The sequence below is a fragment of the Lithobates pipiens genome, unplaced genomic scaffold, assembly GCF_037356315.1.
Source record: "Lithobates pipiens isolate NorthernLeopardFrog02 unplaced genomic scaffold, aLitPip1_a1.2 Scaffold_16, whole genome shotgun sequence".
Classification (NCBI taxonomy): Eukaryota; Metazoa; Chordata; class Amphibia; order Anura; family Ranidae; genus Lithobates; species Lithobates pipiens.
In genome coordinates, this window is record NW_027507748.1 from 449,855,406 (window position 1) to 449,877,269 (window position 21,864).

A 21,864-nucleotide genomic window follows, 5' to 3' on the forward strand; every position below is an offset into this window, starting at 1 on the left:
AAAGCTAGAATTACAGTACCTGTTGGCTGCTAAACCCAAAACTTAAGGATTTATCCAACAGTTAAAGAATCCAGTTGAGAGTGGCTATTCCCTGTATTGTGAAGTCAGCAGTTCCAAGCACCGGAGCTAAACTTTAACCTGATACCCTCTATTCCCAACTTAGAGACTGAGTTTGTTCAACTGTGTTATGCAAAATAAAAATCCTAATAAGGAACTCAAGTGTCGGTCTCTACAGTTACTGAGTCATCAAACCTAGGAACCCCCAGACAAGAACAACAAGTGTAAGCCGGTGGAGGTAATCGGTAAGCCCAGAAAAATTCAGCAGCTCCTTTGGGGGTAAGTGCTACATTAACAAGTCAGTAAAACTTACACACTTCAGTGGAAATGAGTAAATATTCATATAGGTATAAAGTTTCCATATTTTGAGATTCTCAATGTTAATTAAGAGTATGCAATATCTTGCTGTGACCCAGTTTACAGTGGAAGATACACTCTCCTTCATTTAGATTTCTAGACAGTCTGCTGTATGTATCTAAGCCCAAGAACACAAGCATGTAATATATTGCAGCTTATCAGATGATTCCCTGATTCCCCTCCCCCCCCTCCCCTTTCCCCTTTGTTTTTTTTTAAGGTGTTGTTTTTTTTTTTGTTTTTTTTTTAACCTAGGGCAATATACAGCATACACTCACTGGCCACTTTATTAGGTAAACTTTGCTAGTACCAGGTTGGACTCCATTTTGCTTTAGAACTGCTTTAAATCTTTGTGGCAGAGATACAAAAAGGTGTTTGAAACATTCCTCATTCCTCCATATTTGCATTATAGCATCACGCAGTTGCTGCAGATTTGTCGGCTGCACATCCATGATGCAAATTTCCCATTCCTTCACATCCCAAAGGTTCTCTATTGAATTGAGATCTGGTCTTTCTTTTCTGCCAAAAGATGCACCTACTGCATCACTGTCTCTTCTGATATGTAAACTGAGCTGTGAATGCGCAGCTCAGCTTCCGCACTCAGACCATTTTTCGTGTGCCAGAATGACTGCCTCCTGTGCATGTGCAGATCATCATCATTCAGCACCAGCCAATGAAAATGGCTGGTGATTGGCACACAGATGCCAGCAAGGGACAGAGCTGCCGGAGGAAAGGTACATTTAATTTCACTTAAAGGCCAGAGAAGAAGCCTCATTTGCATTGTCTTCATTGGCATGGCCTGCCTTACCAGATACCAACTGCAACCACCCATTTGAAGTGACAGGCAGGTTCACAGCTTTAACAATTATGCTATCCCCACTGCAGGACAATGAATGTTTCAGCTTTGTTCACTGGACATCCACCAGCCCTAGACTCCTATTTAGATGGACTTTTGGGTCATCCAGCTCATATACCCCTACAAACAAACCATTTTTAGACTACAGAAGGAACTCACCAAATTGCTTTTGAAAGGGGGAAAGATCTGAATAGCCCAAATCCAGCTTTAACTGACACTTCAATTAAGCAATCCCCTCTTGAACCTATAATGAATGCCGCTGCCAGACTCATTCACCTTACCAACCATTCAGCGTCCACACCCCTCTCTGGCAATCCCTTCACTGGCTTCCCATTGACCAACGGATAAAATTCAAAACACTAACATACAAAGTCATTTATAACTCTGCCTCGAGCTACATCACCAATATGATATCCAAATATTACCCAAGTCGTCCCTTTCTGCTCCTGTCAAGACCTCCTGCTCTCTAGCTCCCTGGTCACCTCCTCCCATGCTCGTTTCTAGGACATTTCTAGAGCCTCTCCCATCATCTGGAACGCCCTACCTTAATATGTCTGTTTATCTCCTACTCTGTCCAATTTTAGGTGATCCCTGAAAACTCATCTCTTCAGGGAGGCCTAACCAGCATTTAGCCAAAAACCTAATCTTTTACTTACCACATCAGTTCATCCCTCACAGTTACTACCTTTTGTTTCACCAGCAATTCACTATTAGACTGTAAGCTCACAGGAGCAGGGCGCCCCCCTAACCCTTTTTTTTTATTTTTTATAATTTTTATTGATGAAAGGATATGTCAATACAAAGAATAAAAGGAACAATGTCCAACATACGGCAAAAGATAATACACTGCATAGTGTAACAACCCAGGTCTGTAACCTAGCCATCAACAGAACTCAATGGCAAATTCTTCCAATATAAGATATATCCATCCTTTCAAAAACTTTTTCCAATACATATAAAATGTACATTATATTTTCCAAACAAGGTATTATTAATACAGAAACTCAAAAAAATGTATCCAAGTTATTACTTAAGTTTAAGTTATTTTCCTGGCAGCTATCCAAGGAGACCATTGTGAATAAAATCTGTAAGATTTCCCTTCTATTGAGGCAAGAATCTGTTCATATTGAAAGGTTTCATCAATTTTTTTCATGAGTGCACTAATGGTAGGAGAAGTAGGAGTTTTCCAGCTTCCAGCAATTAGGAGCCTAGCTGTTGATAAAATTTGAACTGTTATCAATCTCAGAGATGGAGGAAATTTATCAATATCTATATTCAAAATTGCTAGTTCAGGTGTAGCTTGCTTTATAAATCCAGTAATTTTAGAGATTAAAGAAAATACCCCCCTCCAGAAACTTCTGAGGTGTGGGCATTCCCACAGCATATGTAACAACGTCCCAATCTTCCCACATCCTCGCCAACACTCATTTGAAGACCCTTTCTTGAATTTTGCTGTAATATAGGGGGTGTAATACCATCTAAGTAAAATTTTCTGTGATGTTTCCCAGTGAGAGATGGACCTGACAAAGCGGCAGTTGCTTCGCATCGCCATCTTCCACTGGTCCGCCGAAAAAGATAATGTAAGATCTCTCTCCCACTTCTGTATGGGGGATATTCTGCTAAAACTGCTTTTCTCCTGTAACAGGTTATAAAACAAGGAAATCCCCCCTGTGATTGACTTTTCATCGGTCCAGAAGGACCATGCCTGATGTGGAATTTTAATAGAGGAACCCCTATGGTGGCTCAAAAATGATTTAATCCGAAGATAAGTGAACGAGGCCGATGAAGGCAATGAAAATTTGCGTGCTAAAGTTTCAAAAGAGATTAAATTGTCCTTTTCCCATAAATCCGAAACTTGTAAAATACCTTTTTGCTCCCAGAGTGCTAGGTCTATATCTTTTAAAACAAAACATAAAGATGCAATGGGAGCATGTATTTCGGTTAAAAACTGATGGTTGCTAGTAGTTTGTACAAAGTGATTCCATATATTCAGTACCAGATTTATTATGGGGTGATCTGATTTAAGTGGTGAATCGGGAAAAGAGGAGGCCAGTAGAGCCGCGTATAAGGAGTCAGGACCTATCCAAGATTGTTCTATCTCCACCCACTGCTTCCCAAACTGGTGTTGGAACCAAAATTTCATTTGGTCTAATATACATGCTCTGTAGTAGTCCTGTAAATTAGGATGTCCCATGCCTCCCACCTCCCTTCTCTTACAGAGAATAGATTTGGGACACCGCGGTCTCTTCCCTTGCCATACAAAGGAGGAAAGTGGAGTCTGAGCTGATGAAAAAAATGACAATGGGATCTGTATAGGAAGAGCTCTGAACAAATATAATAGTTTAGGAAGAATTAACATCTTATATGCTGCTAGCCTGCCCATCCAAGTGAGATGAAAGAGTGGTATAATATTTGCTCTATACAGTCCCTTACTGGGAGACAAAATTTTTATTCCCAGATATTGAATTGGTTTGTCTGTCCATGGGTAAGGAAATCTATTAGCTAGCCGTTGTCGAATGGTATCTTTAACGTTAATTGCAAGGAGGTTAGATTTAGAAGCGTTCACTTTATAGTAGGACATTTTGTTGAATTGTTCCAAAATATCATGTACTGCTGGCAATGAAATTATTGGATTGGACAAGGACAAAATAACATCATCCGCAAATAAGGTGATAGCATGTGATTGGTTTAGAATAGGGATACCTATAACGTCTGTGTGTGTACGAATCGTTTCAGCCAGAGGTTCCATTAAGAGCGCAAAAATCAGGGGTGACAAAGGACACCCCTGACGAGTCCCATTTGTAATATTAAAGCTGTCGGAAAACATGCCTTCTGTAAAAACCATAGCTGATGGGGAGGTATATAAGGCCATGATGGCTGACTTAATACTACCCACCAGGCCGAACTTATCCAATACCCGCTCCAAGTACCCCCAATGGACCCTATCGAAGGCCTTCTCTGCATCTAGAGTCAGAAACAGAGAAGGCTCCCCCGAGGCCTCCGCTGCATGGATCAAATTTATTATTCTCCTAGTGGCGTCTGGAGCTTGATGACCCTGAATAAATCCCACCTGGTCATTTTTAATTAATGATGGTAACATTTTTGACAATCTATTGGCTACTATTTTTGCATAAATCTTTACGTCGACATTTAGCAATGAAATGGGCCTAAAATTTTGAGGGGCATCCGGTGGTTTTCCTGGTTTGGGTAAGGTTATGACAGTTGCTGCTAACATTTCTGGGGGAAATGACGCGTTTACTGAAGCTGTTTCAAAGGTTTTTAATAAATGTTGACCTAAAATGGGGTAAAAGGTACGATAGTATTCAGATGAAAATCCATCTGGACCCAGAGATTTATTTAATGGCAGTGCTAGAATTGTTTTTTGGATTTCAGTTATCGTAATGGGATCGTTCAGTACCGTCAATTGGTCTTGAGTAGTATATGGAAGTGAGATTTTATTCAAAAAATTGTCGATTATTTCAGTAGTTGGTTGTGGGATGGACCCGTCGTCTTTTAAATTATATAAAGCGCTGTAGTAGTCCCTAAAGGCATTGGCTATGTCTTTGGGATTTGCTACTCTAGCCCCACTGGTCGGGTGATGGATAAATGGGATTTTCTGTTTGATTACTTTTTCCTTCGTTTGATTTGCTAACAGTTTACCCGCCCTGTTCCCTTGGTGATACCAGCGGGCCTTCCATCTTCTTAAGGAGTAATTATGGTTGGAGATTAGAAGTAATCGAAGCTCATGCCTAAGACTGTCTAATTGTGACCCTCTATTTATATCAGGGGCTTTCTTATTAAGGGATTCTAATTGTTCAATCTGGGCAAGAATGCAATCAATTTTATGGGTTTTTTGTTTCTTAGCTATGTTTCCCATCTTAATGAGGACCCCTCTCATAAAGGCCTTGTGGGAATTTCATAAAATAAAGGGATCCGTAACGGAGCCTACATTGCACTTAAAAAATTCCCGAAGCTCAGCAGTAAGCTTTTGGGAGAAGTCGGGATGAGAAAATAAAGACGTGTCATTTCTCCATCTATTTGCCCTAGTTTCGGCCTGCCTTCCCTCTACCGACATGGATATAGGGGCGTGATCTGACCAAGAGATATTATGGATGCAAGACATGCCAGCCTTCTGTAAGAGAAATTTGTCAACTAGAAACAGATCTATTCTGGAGTATGAGTTATGAGCACTTGAAAAGTAGGAGTAATCACGCTCTGTAGAGTGTTGGCACCTCCACACATCATACAATCCCTCCCTGGACATGAAATGCGCAAGAGTTGCCCTCGCCCTGGTTTTGTTAGGACGGAATGAGACATCCAAAGTTTGGCTCGGGATAGTATTAAAGTCACCGCAGAACAAAAGGAAACCCCTGCGCACTGCATCCACTTTCTTTTTGACTTTATTAATGAATGACAATTGCCTACTGTTGGGGACATAAACATTTACAATGGTATAAACTGCACCATTAATCTCTCCAATTAGAATAATGTATCTGCCTGCCAATTCCACTTCGACCTGTAAGCATTTGAATTGTAATGTATCCCTGAGCAAGATAGCCACCCCCCTATGCTTCTTCTGGGCATTTGAGAAAAATGAAACCGGAAAATGCTTGTTGCTCAGTTGCGGGTGCTTGGATTCCACAAAATGGGTTTCTTGCAGACATAAAATGTCGCTATGTATCTTTGTAACTTCTTTCCAGAGCATGCTCCTCTTGTGAGGGCTATTTAGGCCTCTTACGTTAAATGAGGTTATCTTGAAACCCATGTTGTGGCTCTCACAAATACCACCTACAGTCAAAACACTTAATCAGTAGGTATTAGTATAACACTTGAAAAACACAATGTGTAATTAAATACTGCCAATAAAGATAGCAATAACCACCAGGAAAAAAAAGTAAATGCGCTGAGTCCGAAAAAGAATATTGTGGAGAGAAAAAAAATAGAAAATAAAATAAAAATTTGAAGCAGAGGATCACCGAGTAATACACTGGCACAACAAATAGTCCAACAAAAAATGTCTACTTCCCCAAGGGAAAGACCGACGTCTGTATATAACCTAAATTAGCGTGTAGGAAACTTAGGTATTTTATGAGTGTAGTATTTCAAATGAACCTTAATAGTACTATTGTGTAACACAAAGAATTTTTTTTTTTTGGTTTAAAAAAAAAAATGATTCTAATGAATCAGTAGGGAACCAACCCTTAACAAGTAGAGGGCAAAAAGAGCTATAACATAGTCCGCCATTCACTGGAGCTCTATTGGCGATGTGTGGAAGTTACCCTGAGCGATCAGTCAGAAAGTTGCCTCGGCCAGGCAGGAGATCCTGTTCGGGGTGAAGGAGAACCAGAACGCGAGCTGTTGTCCGGGTCCAAGATTCGCCATTCGCGTAGAAATCGGAGCCCTTCCTCCACCGACTTAATAGAAAATGTTGCACCGTCCTTAGAAACCAGAAGTTTCGCTGGATAAGCCCATTTATATGGGACGCGATGATTTCTCAACGGTTTTGTAATAGTCGCCATACTCCTGCGCCTCTGCATCGTAAATGCTGAAAAGTCTGGGAAAAAGGATAGGCCTAGAGCAGAGGGAGGAATGTCGTCCGGATTGCGGACACACATAAGGAATTTCTCTTTTGTTTGGAAAAAGTGGATCCTGACAATCGCGTCTCTCGGAAGATGTTCTGGTATGTATTTAGGCTTAGGGAGCCTATGAATTCTGTCAATCGTCAGGTCTGCCAATGACGCTTCTGGTAGTGCTTCCTGCAAATTTTTTTGAAAGTATGGAAGGAGATCCGGAGTTTTGACCGATTCTGGGATACCTCTTATTTTTATATTGTTCCTTCTCGAGCGGTCCTCGAGGTCGGCCATTTTCTCCTTCAGCAATAGCATGTCATCTTCTCTTTCATTATGAGCATCAATTACTTTGTTAATTGTACCCGCAAAGTCTCCCATCTTTCTTTCAACATGTGACACCCTGGCATCTACTGCTTTCACTTCTTCTTTAAATTGTTTGGTAAGAGATAAAATGTCAGCGTGCAGCGTGCTGCGGAGAGATACCAGCATATCTTTAAGAGTGGTGTCAATAACTGGTAAATTGTTGGTGGGGAATTCCAGAATGGAGTCCTGCAGTTCTCTCGTGTCCTCAAGGGAATCATTACATAGGTCTTCCCCCTCCTCTCCCTGAACATGTGGCTGGTTAGCCTTAATGGGGCTAGATGTGGAGGACGCTGTAGGGGAGTGTTGATTACCTTTTCTCAAGGAGTCCTTCTGTCTTGCAGATGGGTCAGGTACATGAGAGTCTTCCGCAGCATGTTTTCCTCCTTCTCCACTCTCCGGTCGTCCGGCGCCATCTTGGGCCTGCAGGCCGCGAGGCTGGCGGTAGAAATCCGTCATGCGGCTGAGTCGCTTGGCCTCTTTTCGTCGTTTGGACATGATCCGTACCGCTGCCCGACCTCAGGGGAGTCAAAACCGCCGTTCAAATCAGCTCAGGGAAGTTGTAAATAGCTCCGGTAGTCTGGCGGTGGACGGAGCTCTTTCACACTGCGGCCATACTCCTCGGCTGCCGGCCACGCCCCCTAACCCTTTTGTTTTGAATTGTATTGTTGCTGTATTGTCTCCCTTTATATTGTAAAGCACTGCGAAAACTGTTGGCGCTATATAAATCCTGTATAGTAGTAAGAATAAGAATCTCCCAGATATGAGTGAATGCAACTGGTCTGCCTCTTTAGGTTTGTAGAGACTGGTTTAATGATGCTAGCATATTAGCCAACCAACTATGAAAAAGGCTGTGGCTGACTTAAAGTGGAGTTCCACCCAAAAGTGTCACTTCCGCTCGTGGTACTCCTTCCCCCCATCAGGTGCCACATTTAGCACCCTTCAGGGGGAGGGGGGCAGGATACATGTCTTTCACATGTATCCTGTTCCCACTTCTGGGAGCCTTAGCTGCTGGTATTGACATCACTGCCCGGGCTCCCTCCTCCTCCCTCAGCCGCCGGGCCAGTAGGAGAGAGGAACGGAGGCTTGCGCATGAGTAGTAGGGTTCCCAGCTTAAAGCCATAAGGCTTCACTGCCAGGTTCCCTTACTCGCAATGGAGGCAGCATGCACCCAACAGCTGATGGAAACATCAGCTGCGGTGCCGACATTGCTGGATTCCAGGACAGGTAAGTGTCCGATTATTAAAAAAGTCAGCAACTGCAGTATGTGAAGCTGCTGGCTGTTAATTTTTGCAGCAGTGGGCGGACCGCCGCTTTAAAAGCCAAACATAATAGACTTTTTAGGCAAACTGTTTTTTTAAGTTTTTAAAACATTTTCTTTTTCCCTGTCTAATATCGAAGAATATGCCCCTCATGGGTATCGACAGGAATTTCCTGCATTGGGAGCTCAGAAATTCTAAACTAAGGCCAGATGAAGGATTTACAACACCACAGACTAGTGTCTCTTCTGGTGTTAACCACCCACTTTGGATGAATAAAACTTTTTTCTTTTATTGCTTAAAAGGGTAGCTCCCCTTTCGTAGGGGGAAAATATAGCAAAGAAAAAAAAATACTCACCTGTAAAGAAAAAGGAATAATGAGCTAGTATGCACTGCATACTAGCTCATTATGTAATACTTACCTTAGAACAAGGCCCCGACATCTGGCCTGATCCACGCCGAGGGAGCTGACATGTTCCCTTAGCGTTTCTTCCAGGTATGGCGGCTCTGGGAGATTTCTTCCCGGCAGGGTCCGGCGTCTGCCGGACTTTCAGCCGAGAATCCCCTGTGCGCATGCGCCGCTGCTGTCAGCGGCGCATTGCGAGGGGAATATCTCCTAAACAGTACAGGTTTAGGAGATTTTTTTTTTACCTACAGGTAAGCCTTATTATAGGCTTTCCTGTAGGTAAAAGTTTCAAAAATGACTATACAACCACTTTAATAGTAGATTATGCAAATAAAGTATTTTATATTTTTATGACTAAAACAGGAAAATTCAAAAAAAAAAAAAATTATTTGTGTCATGAACATAATAAAAGTTATAATTTTCACACAATGCCTCCTAAAGGGTTGTAAGCAGGATGTGGGTCATAAGATGATATAAAGGAAGAAGTTAACTCACCTTTATAAGCACTGCTGTCTGCTCTCCTATGTAATCTATTAAATGCAGATTAGCCAATGCCTGAAAACAAAACAGTATTTTAGAAATGGGGCAACCACATGTATTCATTACAAATAGATACTGTCCTTGCTGCTTAGTAGTGTTTAGATGCATTACATGGGATGTAAACCCGATTTTTTTTTGTCTGGCACAATATAGAGTACGGGATTCCAGATCAGCTGTGCCCAGTCTTGCCACAAAAATTAATCCAGGTCTGAGCAATCCTCTTATCTTTTTTCAGTGAAATAAAAACGGACAAACTGTGAAATCTTTGTCTGTTCTTCCTCCTTACTGTGATTGACATGCATTATTTTTTAATTCTCACCCCACTCCTTTCTTCAGCAGCTCTGCAAGGATTGGCTGTTCCCCACCTCAGCATGATTTGGCATGATGAAGTCATGTGGGGACTTTCTGGGTTTTGACTGGATGTTAGTGATCATAGCAGAAGAAGTTCAGTGTAAGAAATACACAAGAGAAAATGCATGTTGAGAATGTAAAGGTGGGCAGGGAGTCTACTGACATCACAACTCCACCCACTGAGCCCTGGAAAACAGACCCACCAAATCTGCAGTTTTTCGAGTCTCATAGCAGACAAAGGGGAGACATTTGACAGATAAGTATACATGCAGGAGGCATGTATATCCTTCTAGATAACCAATATTGCAGTAGTTTAGTAAGGATGAGAGTGGGTTTACATGCACTTTAAGATTAAAAAAAAAACCTTCTGCCTTTACAACCACTTTTAAGATGTATATCATGTAAAATAATTGGCGAGTCTTTTTTCAGTTAAGGAACAAAAAAAAAGTTCTGGGGTCGTATTTTTCAGTGTATGTGCCGTTTTAGTATAGCACTGGTTTTCCTTGCCTGAAGACTTTATAGTTGGGACTATAAGTTCTAAATTCATGTCAGTCTAGAAACAGGATAGATTAGTTTCCAAACTTGCCAGGCTTTCAGTCCTATTGTAAACATTTCTATAAGAATGCTGTAAACAAATGTTTATGTGGAGTACAAAAAATGTTGTACTCCACATAAAATCCTTTTCTTGGAATAGATTGAGGGACACAGAAATATCTTAGTCTGTAGGATTTAATGGCACCTGTAGGAGAAATGGATACTGGCAACAAAAAAATCATTGGGAATCACAGGATAGCCTCACCCATGACCATCATGCCTCAATTTAGTAGCAAAATAGTAGAGATCACGAAAATAAAGGAGGGGGCTGAGTGACCAGTGTGGGTCAATGAACTACACAAAAAGGGAATTTTATACTGAGAATTAAAAAAAAAAATATTTTCTTTTTCCATTGGGGTACACAGGAATTTGTAGACTGTCTGGACATCCCAAAGTAGTCTGATAGAGGGGTGGCAACATAGAAGCAAGGTCAACAGACAAAAGAAACAGCAGCAGACTGAGAACAGCCTTCAGAACAAAACACTGGAATCTTCAGCTTGGCTGTTCTCCTGGAAAGGCCTACTGCTCGAAGCTGGCATTACATGAGATGGGAATTTCAGCCTGGTAAAAAAAAAATATATATATATTATATATATATATATATATATATATATATATATATATATATATGATAAAATCAGAACAGGTAGTAGCCTTGCAAACTGGGAACATTTTGTGATGCTGAAAAAAGCAAAAACCATTCACAAATCAAGTAGAAAGTGCCTTGACAGGAGAAATTATAACCTTCACTAGAGATAGTGGATTGAGAAGCCAGTGTACCCATACAAAGTTCATCTAGAATACAAAAGGAATCAGTCTTCCAGAAGAAACAGTGGCTGGGAAATACATTTTTACAGCCTGAAACACATCCAGACATTGGAGATAATTTCCCTTACAGTAAACTGGAACTTGACAGAGGAATGGGAGAATAATGTTCTGGTTAAGGAGAAAGGCAGAACTATCTTGGGCCTTAACATCACACCTTGTCTCTAAAGTTCCTTGCAGAAAAAGGTCACCAGTTCAGACATTAGCCTTGAAGAAGTGATGGCTACAAGAACACTTTGTGGGTGAAAGTCAATGTCTCTAGAGTGTTCATATTGTGATCTTTGAAACACAGACAAGCAGATTCAGATCCCAGAGAGTCCCAGGGGAAATAACAGAGGGAGCTACGTGGGGCACTGCCTGTGCAAAAGTCAAAATCAAGAAATGAAAGTCAACGGTCTTCTGAAACAAGAAAGTTTAGGCAGAAACCTAACCGTTAAAAGTCTTGAGAATCAAAACTGGTCCAGTGGATTTAAACTCCTAGGGTAGAAGCCCCAAGACTCACGCCAAATGAAGTATGACTTCCAAGTCCAACAATATGCCTTACAAGAAAATAGCCCTCCTAGCAGTTAGCATCATAGAAAACACAGATTCAGAGTTGCCCCTTACAAAAAAAAAAAAACAGGATTTTGATGCCATGCCATTAATGCAAGTGACCAGGAAGTAGAATGGCAAAGCCCATGGAGTATTCACCTGGACCAGTCCAGAGCAAAAAGGATCACTGAAATTCTGTCTGTCTATCTTGATTATGTAAAGGTCCATATTCAACCAACCCCACCGGAGAGTGGGGTTGGCCTGAAATACCTCTAGGAGTCCTGAAACACCTCTAAGAGTAGAGACTACTTCCCTGGGTCCAATGCTGCTAGTGATAGTAGTCCACCTACAAATTGTTTATGTCTGGGCAGAATGTAAAGTTCTGTCCAGAAATGAATCTCAACTATGTGTCCCTGATGTAAGAGGGTAATTCTTTTACAAGAGGCTGCAAAAAGAAATCCATATATTGGGATAGCCCATTCGTTATAATACCTGTAGTAGCCAGTGTGAGTCTACCTAGGGGATTATGAAGATTATTGTGTACCTTAGGAAGGTAGTAGAAATAAGGTACATTGATAGAATTGTTATAGCAAATAGCAGTCTATTCCTTGTTAATGATTCGCTCAGTCTGGGCTTGGTGGACAAGAAACCCCAGCTCCCCAGCAAATACCTCCAGATAGTCTTTCATTTTCAGATAGGTATTGGCATCTGATAACCGGTAGGCTTCTCGTATATATTTCGATTTGTTCAGCACCACTATTCCCCCTCACCTTTATCATTATTCTCATTTAGGGTCTTTAGGGTGAGAAGCTTACATTTAGTACACTTATAGTTCATTTTATGCTCATTGGAACACATTTTCTGTAGAACGGCATATACCATACTGTAGAAGGTTTTAATAAATACGCCCTTAATATGGGTTGAACCTCATTTGTAGTGAAAAGGTCGGTTTGGGCATAAATTAACAGAAACAATGGGCACAGCTCTGATGCTGGATGGTTTGTGATTATGATCTTCCTCCTGAGGTAAAAGGGATATGGAGAGATGCTATTGTGGATTCACCATCTGAATGATGGTATTCACGAAAGTACAATGCTATCCAGATTCACAGTGTTATCTGGGATAGCAGTGTTAGCTGGTTCTAGGACTGTGCTATTAGGCATTTATTTTACTTCTAAATCCTCATGTGTCATGGGAGGCATGCACTTATCTTCCTATTCTTCTTGTAATCTGTAGGAGATTGATTAGAAATTTGGGTATCATGCTTGGCATAGAAGCTACCAGGTCTCCAACCTAGATTATACTCAGATGAACGGAATGAAGGTGTGGGATGTTTTTTAAAGAAGGTTTGTTAATATATTTTCTCATATATCCCACATTAAAATTGGAAATGGGGTTAAGACTCATAAGGGGTGGTGCATGGTAGGGTCTAAACCAAGATTTTTTTGGCCTCATCACGTCAAGTAAAGAGAAACAATTAAATTGGGAGCCCTCTAAATCTATTTTGAGTTTGCCTAGTTTTCCTTTGATCACAGATTCTATGTGCCTAGTAAGTTTAAGCTGAAATGTTTGGAGCCAATCAGCTCAAAGGGCCTGAAAGATAGACACTCTGTGATAAGGGCTGCAACAAAGTCATGATAAATATTGAATGTCCTTCATGTTCGCGAATAATAAGGCTGATCCATTTAATCATGCAAAACTCAGCTAGCTTCTCCCAATTTTCAGTAAGTTCAGGGTTTAAGAAATCATAGTGCTTTAAGATCCATGAACACTAGGAGTCATTTTCAAAGCAGGATAATGTTTCAGAGAGATTATATCCCACCATTGAATTATTTTGACCTTCGCTTTATCTTTTAGTTGGCAAAACTTTTTTTGTGGAAGAAAAAGTTTAGATGTAGATAATGTGTTATGTGAATTGGTAAAAATCTGTAGAAAATAAGAAAAAAAATCCATTCAACATTTTTTTCTTGGAAGACTCCATTTCATTTAGTGTCTCCATGCTGTATGTGAATAAAAAAAATAACCACAACCAAATGTACATAATGAGGCTTCAAGAATAGGCTCTCAAATACAGCACATAGCTCTCAAATACAGCACATAAATACCCAAAGACCATAAGGAAAAAAACGCAGCTTCCTATTACGTAAATCACAGAAGAAGTCCAGCAATGCAGATCCACAGTATTCCCAACTACTTGATGAAAAACAAAAAAAAACACCACCACTGTCAATTTAACACCCGCTGAATGCAAAATCCAGTAGTTGATGGTGTGGTTATACAGAAGGGGCCAGAGTCTTCCATGGATGCCATTGGTCATATATGAACATGACCATATACATGGTGGGGGATTTCATATCCAGCCCAAATCTACCAGCAGGTAGAGATGGCTGGAGAAAATTGCACAAATTGAAGGCTATCACAGAGGGAACAATATAATAAACCTGTAAACCTGCACTAGAGAGACTTCCTGAATTGACCATATCGGAATCTGAATCTATCATGAATCTACCGCTGATCGTAGAAAATTCTTCAACTCAACATAGAACAGCCAAGCTGAAGATAAGACTTTGATTTCTCAAATACACTGGCAAAAAAGTGAGGCATGGTTGTGGGTAGGGTTATGCTGGCCATTTTTAAAATTTTGTTTCCAGTGACCTTTTCTTCTGTAGGTGGCAGTATAACATGATTGATTCATGTGTCTCTCAATGGAGAAAAAAAAAGTCAACAAACAAATCCACAAAGGTAAATATCCCACAGTGTTGAATGGATTAAAAAAAAAAACTGAAAAGCCAAATGTAACACAAAAGATAAACATTTTAAAAGCTATCCAAATCCTACCTCCATTAAAACAAACAGTGCAGCAAAGAATAGTAGAGTTGCCCATTCCACTCGATGCAGAATCATTTCAAAATCATGGATATCAGCAAGAACAAGGAGCCATAGTGAACCCAAAATTGCAATCCATCCTGTATCCAGAAAAAAAAAAAAATATTACATATATATATATATTAAAATGTATCTTTCATAATTTTATATTCCAGAGCTGGTAATTTTGTGCAGGCGGTGTGATGGTGAAAATCTTAAATAAGGCCCTGAATGTATCACTCACACATGGCACTTTAAATTCCACTATACATTTAAACATTTGCCAACTGCCCATAAAAGATTTACTGCTACAGGGCTGCTTGCCCTGCACAAAATAACATATAAATATGCGATCCTGCACTTCTGGGTATCGGGCTTGAGTACACACTGCCAGAGGCTCACACCCACTGTTTTTTTTTTTTACAGCATGAGCTAATCAGCAGGTCCCGCAGACCCGATGTCCGCAGGCACCCACTGATCATTCTGTACACAGATAGAATGGCAGTCTGCCTATGTCAATAAGATTGCCATTCTGTTAGTACAGAAGACATGGATTTCTGTAAAGCAGGGACACTGATCCATGCCTTCCACTAGTAAAAGCACCTCCCTTACTACACTGAAACATTAGTTAGGCACACATTTAAACTTTTGAATGCCCCTGTTAACCCCTTCCCTGCCAGTGTCATGAATACAGTGAAAGTGCATATTTTTAGAACTGATCACTGTATGTGTGTCACTGGTTCCCATAAAAAGTGTCAGAAGTGTCAGTTCCATGTTTACTGGATATGTTATAGAGCAGACAGCAAAAAATATTTTTTATTTTTTTCAAATTTGTCAGCCGTTCTTTGATAACGGTGCAAAAAATAAAAACGCAGAGGTGATCAAATGTCACTAAAAGAAAGCTCTATTTAGGGCATTCCTTTTCTTTTGGGTACAGTGTCCCAAAACACTGCAATTGTCAGTTAAAACGCAGTGCCATATCACAAAAAAATGGTCTGGTCAGGAAAGGGGGTAAATCTTCCGAAAGTCACCTGGCTATAAAGGATGATAACCCACTTCCATTAGCACAGTACCAATAAATTGATAGGTATAGCTGGCAGTGGTAAATGTATTGTTCACCATAGCCCAAACCTAAAATTCAAGAATGAAAATGTGGAATCCCATTCGCATAACAAAAAAAAAAAAAAAAAGGGGTAAAGTAAGGAAGGAGTGCAGGTTTTATTGTGGTCTGTGTAGACCAAAATTTTAAAAACACTCTCACAAAAAAAAAAAAAAACTTAAATGGTAAAGTAGGAAAGGAAAACAAAGTGTTTACTGTCTTTGCTCCCTTTTAGGACACATTCTCACATCCTAATCATGGTTTGTGGGATTTGCCAGCCTATTGAATACATTTCGTCTACTTTTTAGTTGTGCCTATGAAAGAGGATGTGAGGGGATACCTTCCAAAAGGGTACACTGACAAAAATACAAACCTAAAAAAGAAAAATTCTTTCATACTCTATGCAAAACTAGAAACGAAAAAAAAATGGCTGGATTTCTGCTTCAGATATTGCATCATAAATTTGTAAGGCCAGATAACATGTCAAATGATATTACAAGAGCTTAGAGATCTTAACAGTATTAGCAATTCAAATCGCTTCTTACCAAGATTATTATTTTTTTTTAACTGATAACATTTTTATCTACTTAGAAAACGGTGAAAGAGAAGATGGACATCACTACATTCATTTGGTAACTTCCTATTTGCTCTCTGATCAGTAACAGGAAAAAATTATAGCAAGTCCAACATTAAATACCAGCTATTTTGAACAGAAAGTGCAATGTTATACTAGTTAAAAAAAAGCCAAAAGCATTTACAGGAATAGGGCACTCTTACTTTTGGTATATTGTTCAGTAAATGAATTTGTGATGGCATATTCTGGCTAGAAATGACAAAATGCTTTGTTTGAAATGTTCCATAATTGGCTAAGGCTACACCAATGTGCTAGAGCCTTCTTTATTTTTCCAACCACCTTACATTTTTATATTTTATAGGCTACATTTTTTATGCAAAACCTTTAGTGACACTAAGTGTATATCCATTAGAGAGCCTAGGGGTTAGACCTCTTCCCCTGAGCTGACGGCTCTGTACCCTCGCTGGAACCATTAAAAAGAATCATCATAGATATAAGAAGTAAGTACTTAAGATAATCAGAGTCTAAAACAGGCTCCAAATGGACTGAATTATTAATGTCGTTTTCTCATGAATAAAGGGGTGCACTTTGCCCTTGGTTCTATTGTAGGTAAATCTGGCATAGTCTGATTATTCACAAAAACCCATTTTTTTCCTTCAGCCAATAACAAGCTGTTAATTGGAGATGATCTATACCGTGATTATAAATATTATTATTGGACAAATAAAGTATGTGAAATGTAGCTGAAAAAAAATTAAGCCTTACCAAGATCCAAGTGAATTGCAGGAACAAATGAATTGAGGAAAAACATAAAGATAACAAATCCCAAGACAGACAAACACTTGATTAGAAGGATCTTGTCGGTTATTCCATGCTGTTGAAAAAACAAGTTCTCGTATAAAAAGGTGTCAGTTCATACATGCTACCGAAAACAACTAAAAAGGAGACAAGCTGGCATAATGACAAAGCTACACATACCACAAAGCTGTTTTACAATGAAAAAAAGATCCCTATTAGATACTTGTTATTTTTCTGCATAGAAAATCACAGACTGAAAATACTTCCTAGGTGAAAAAAAATGAATAGTCAAATTTTAACAATGATTAGACAATATTTCTGTACCCAGGGCAAAGTCTAGCTAGTATTAGTCACTAGAGATGAGTGCTTGGTCCAAAACATAAGTTCAGACAGAACATGCACTGTTTGGAAGTTCATGGACAAGTGTGACAGCTCCCTGCAGTCAGTGGTTGGCAAGGAAGCAGACCGCTGAAATTATCTGGCCTATTACTTACATGACCTTGAATACCCAGCCATGTAAGCAAAAGGGCGGGGATAGGGAATTGCATCATTGCCCAAATATGACCACCTGGTCATGTTTGGGCAATAACATGTTCATACTATGGCAAGACTCACCACTATCCTCACTCCTTCCTACACAGAGCTGTCATTTGACAAATGGCGTGGTCTGTTTTTTCTTTTGCTGGGTTGGCCATCATGATCTACAGTACTGTGGAAAAGTCTTAAGCAGGTGTGAAAAAAATGCTGTAAATTAAGAATGCTTTCAGAAATAGACATGTTACTAGTTTATTTCAATCACTTAACAAAATGTAAAGTAAACAAACAGAAGAAGAATACAAATCAATATTTGGTGTTACCACACTTTTCCTTCAAAGCAGCCCCAAATTTATTTTGCAGCAGGACAACAACCACAAAAATACAGCCAATGCCATTACCACTTCAATACTGGGCACTTTCACCCCCATCCTTACCAGGCCAATTTTCAACTTTCAGTGCTACCGTTAGGGATGAGCTGAACACCCCCCCTCCCCCCCGGTTCGGTTCGCACCAGAACTTTTGAAGGGACCGAAAATTTGTGCGAACTTTAGAACCGCATTGAAGTCCATGGGACTCGAACGTTCGGAAAAAAAAGTGTTAATTTTAATGGCCAATATGCAAGATATTATCCTAAAAAGGGTTTGGGGACCTGCCCCAGGGGACATGGGTCAATGCCTAAAATGTTTTTAAAAACGGAAGTTTTTTCGGGAGCACTGATTTTAATGACGATTAAAGTGGGGAAAAAAGTGAAATATTCCTTTAAATATCATGCCTGGGGGGCGTCTATAGTATGCCTGTGAAGTGGCATGTTTCCCGTGTTTAGAACAGTCCCTGCACAAAATGACATCTAACAGAAAAAAAGTAATTTAAAACTGCTTGCGGTTTTAATGTAATATCTGGTTCCGGCAATATGGATGAAAATCATTGAGAAAAATGGCATAGGTAGCCCCCCTGACCATTACCAGCCCCTTTGGGTCTTGTGCGGATATAAAGGGGAACCCCGTACCCATATTAAAAAAAGGAAAGGCGTGGGGCCCCCAGACCCTATATACTCAGCACAGGAGTATACAGGCGGTGCAAACAAGACAGGTACTGTGTAGGTTTGTTGTATTAAGTAGAATCCGTTTGTGATTTTGAACTGGTACATTTTTAAAGTGTAGCTCCAGTCAAAAAAAATCTATTTTTAAGCTTTTTGGAAAACATAGGGAAGGGTTATCACCCCTGTATAATTTGTTTTGCCATCCGTCTTTTTTCATCTCACTTCCTGTTGTCTCCTTCCGTTTGCAAGTAGGAGACGTTTGTAAGTTGGATGTTTGAAAGTAGGGGCCTGCCCTATATGCTCTGCAGAAATTTGCGCCTAAGGTGTTGGTGTTGCCACAACACTGTAAGCCCTCAAAGTGACTCTTGGTGGGCGCTGGAGAGCCCTGCTGTGAACAATTATATCAAGAATTGTAATTACATGCCATTGTTGAACAGTGGTAGAAAAATAGGGCCTTTGGTGGTTGTGGTGGTGGTAGTGGTGCTGGTGCCACAACAATGTAAATCCTCACAGTTACTCTCGGTGGGTGCAGGAACGGGCCCTGCTGTGAAATATTATATTAAGAATTGTAGTTACATGCCCCTGTTAAACAGAGGCTGAAAAATTTGGCTGGTGGCATTACCCAGAACCAAAAATGTTCTTCCAAGATATCAGCGGAGGAGGAAGAGGATAGACAGTCAACATAACAAGACAGTCACTCAGCATCAGCATAGGCAGTCTTGAAGGGATGTGATATTTCAAAAAAAAATATTTGGTTACATCAGCTTCAGGTGCTTGGTAGCTGGTGGTGATCCAAGACTGATTCATCTTTATAAAGGTCAGTCGATCAACCAAGTCGGTGGATAGGCACACCCTGTGATTGGTTACAAAGCCACCAGCAGCACTGAAGGTGCGTTCTGAAAGAACGCTGGATGCAGGACAGGCCAGTAGCTCAATTGCATACTGTGCAAGCTCTGGCCAGTGATCCATCCTCAAAACCCAGTAAGCCAGAGGATTTTCGGTGGGAAAGGTGTCCAAGTCTGCCCCTAGGTATTCCTGCACCATGTAAATCAGACGCTGGCGATGGTTGCTGGAACAGATCATACCTTGGGGCTGCGGACTAAAAAATTGTCTGAATGCAGTCAGACGGCCACCTTCTCCACCGATCCTTTTGACCGATGCCTCAGCAACACGTTGTCCAGGACCAGGAGTTTGTTACCTCCCAGACCTTTCTGCAAGGCCTCCCGGAGATGTCTCATCCTCTGCTCCCTCTGAGATGGCAAGATAAGGTCGGCAACCTTACCCTTGTACTGTGGATCAAGGAGAGTGGCCAGCCAGTAATGGTCCCTCTCCCTGATGCAAAGAATACGAGGATCCTTCCGCAGGCTTTGCAGGACCAAGGAGGCCATGCAGCATAGGTTAGCTGAGGCATTCGGTCCGGAGTCCTCTGGGTCACTAAGGACAACATGATCCGTAGCCACCTCCTCCCAGCCATGTAGAAGTCCACGGGTTTCTTGGGACTGTAAATAATCCATAAAAGACTGCTTCTGCTGATGCTGAGTGCCAGGCTCCACCTCCATGCTGACACAATCCTCCTCCTCCTCCTCTTCCTGTGTGATGGGTGGGACAGCTGGAACACTGTCTGGATAAAGGGGGCCTTGAGAGGCAAGGAAGTCCTCCTCTTCCTGCCTCTGTTCTGCCTCAAGTGCCCTTTCCATTATTCCATGCAGCATATGCTCCAAGAGGTGGACAAGAGGTACAGTGTCAGGGATGCATGCACTGTCGCTGCTCATCATCCTTGTGGCCTCCTCAAACGGTGCATGCATCCCTGATCATGCCCCACTGGCATGGGGAGAAAAAACCGAGCTCCCCTGACCCTGTCCTGGTGCCGTAGGCATGGCCAACGTTGCGTTCCACCTGGTGGGGATGTCACATATAAGGCGGTTCTTGGGCAGGTTCAACTCCTTTTGGAGCTCAGCCAGCCGAACACTGGCATTAAATGATCAGCGGAAGTGCACACAGACTTTCCTGGCCTGCTTTAGGACATCCTGTAAGCCCGGGTACCTGACCAAGAACCGCTGCACCACCAGGTTAAGGATCCTGGCTTAAGCTGGCAAGGCGTAAACCACCTCTCGGCCTGCCCCTGCAGAGCTGACAAACTATCTGCCCCAGTGTGGCTCCTACGAACAACACCTAGTCACCCACTAACTCCTGCAGATGGCTCAATTAGAGAACAGCAATGAAGGGTAGATACAGTTGTATTCTGCGGTGAAGGCGCACAGACAACACCCAGTCACCCACTAACTCATGCAGATGGCAGATGGCTCAATTAGAAAACAGCAATAAAGGGTAGATACAGGTGTATTCTGTGGTGCAGGCACACAGACACCACCCAGTCATCCACTAACTCATGCAGATGGCTCAATTAGAGAACACTCAGAACAGTAATGAAGGGTAGATGCAGATGTATTGTGCGGTGAAGGCACACGGACAATATCCACTAACTCCTGCAGACGCCGGAACACTACACAAGGCCACCGCGCTGGTGGCCTTATATAGTGTGGGGCGTATACTACACAGCCTGAGCTACAATTGGCCTCAGGCATCCTGCCTGTGGCAAATCATGGCTCTCCTCGCTGCCGGCGCTGTTATTGGCCAAGCATGCAGGGTCACAGTGCATGCTTGGCCAATCATGAGCCAGCAATGCACTGCGATGGCACAGTGCATTGTGGGCGGTGAGCGCCACGCGAATTTGGTGCAAACGGCCCACAGAGTTCTGGCTTCGCCGAACCGGCGAACAGCCGGTGTTTGAGTCGAACATGCGTTTGACTCGAACACCAAGCTCATCCCTAGCTACCGCAATTTAAATGACAATTGCGCGGTCATGCAACACTGTACGCATATTATTTATTTTTATTTTAGACAGAGAGCATTCTTTTCGTGGTATTTAATCACCACTGGGTTTATTTATTTGCTAAACAAAAAAAGACAATCTATTTTGAAAAAAAATAAAGTTTTTCTTTGTTTTGGTTGTTTGGATAAAATTTTGCAAATAAGTAATTTTTTTTTCTTCACTGACATGCACCGAGGAGGCGGCACTGACAGGCAGGGCACGGCTGAGACAGTGCATGAGGAAAGGAATGCCGATAACCAGCAAGTTTGTCTACATGTGATCAGCTGTGATTGGACACAGTTTATCACATGTTAAAGGGTCGCTGTGACTGGCTCATCACTGTGATCAGCTGTGTCTAAAGGACACATCAATCACAG

The 21,864-nt window shown here is 41.3% G+C and overlaps 1 protein-coding gene across 2 annotated transcripts in view; it reads right to left on the reverse strand.

Moving 5' to 3' along the window:
* The window catches only part of OCA2 (OCA2 melanosomal transmembrane protein), a 561,190-nt gene that overhangs the window by 93,765 nt on the left and 445,561 nt on the right, over positions 1 to 21,864 (reverse strand). For both annotated transcript variants that reach the window (XM_077482777.1, XM_077482778.1), the window contains 3 exons: positions 17,007 to 17,115; positions 14,542 to 14,669; positions 9,358 to 9,417 (listed from right to left, as the gene is read on the reverse strand). In XM_077482777.1, coding sequence (XP_077338903.1) covers positions 9,358 to 9,417; positions 14,542 to 14,669; positions 17,007 to 17,115 — 297 coding nt within the window. The remainder of the gene's footprint in view (positions 1 to 9,357; positions 9,418 to 14,541; positions 14,670 to 17,006; positions 17,116 to 21,864) is intronic.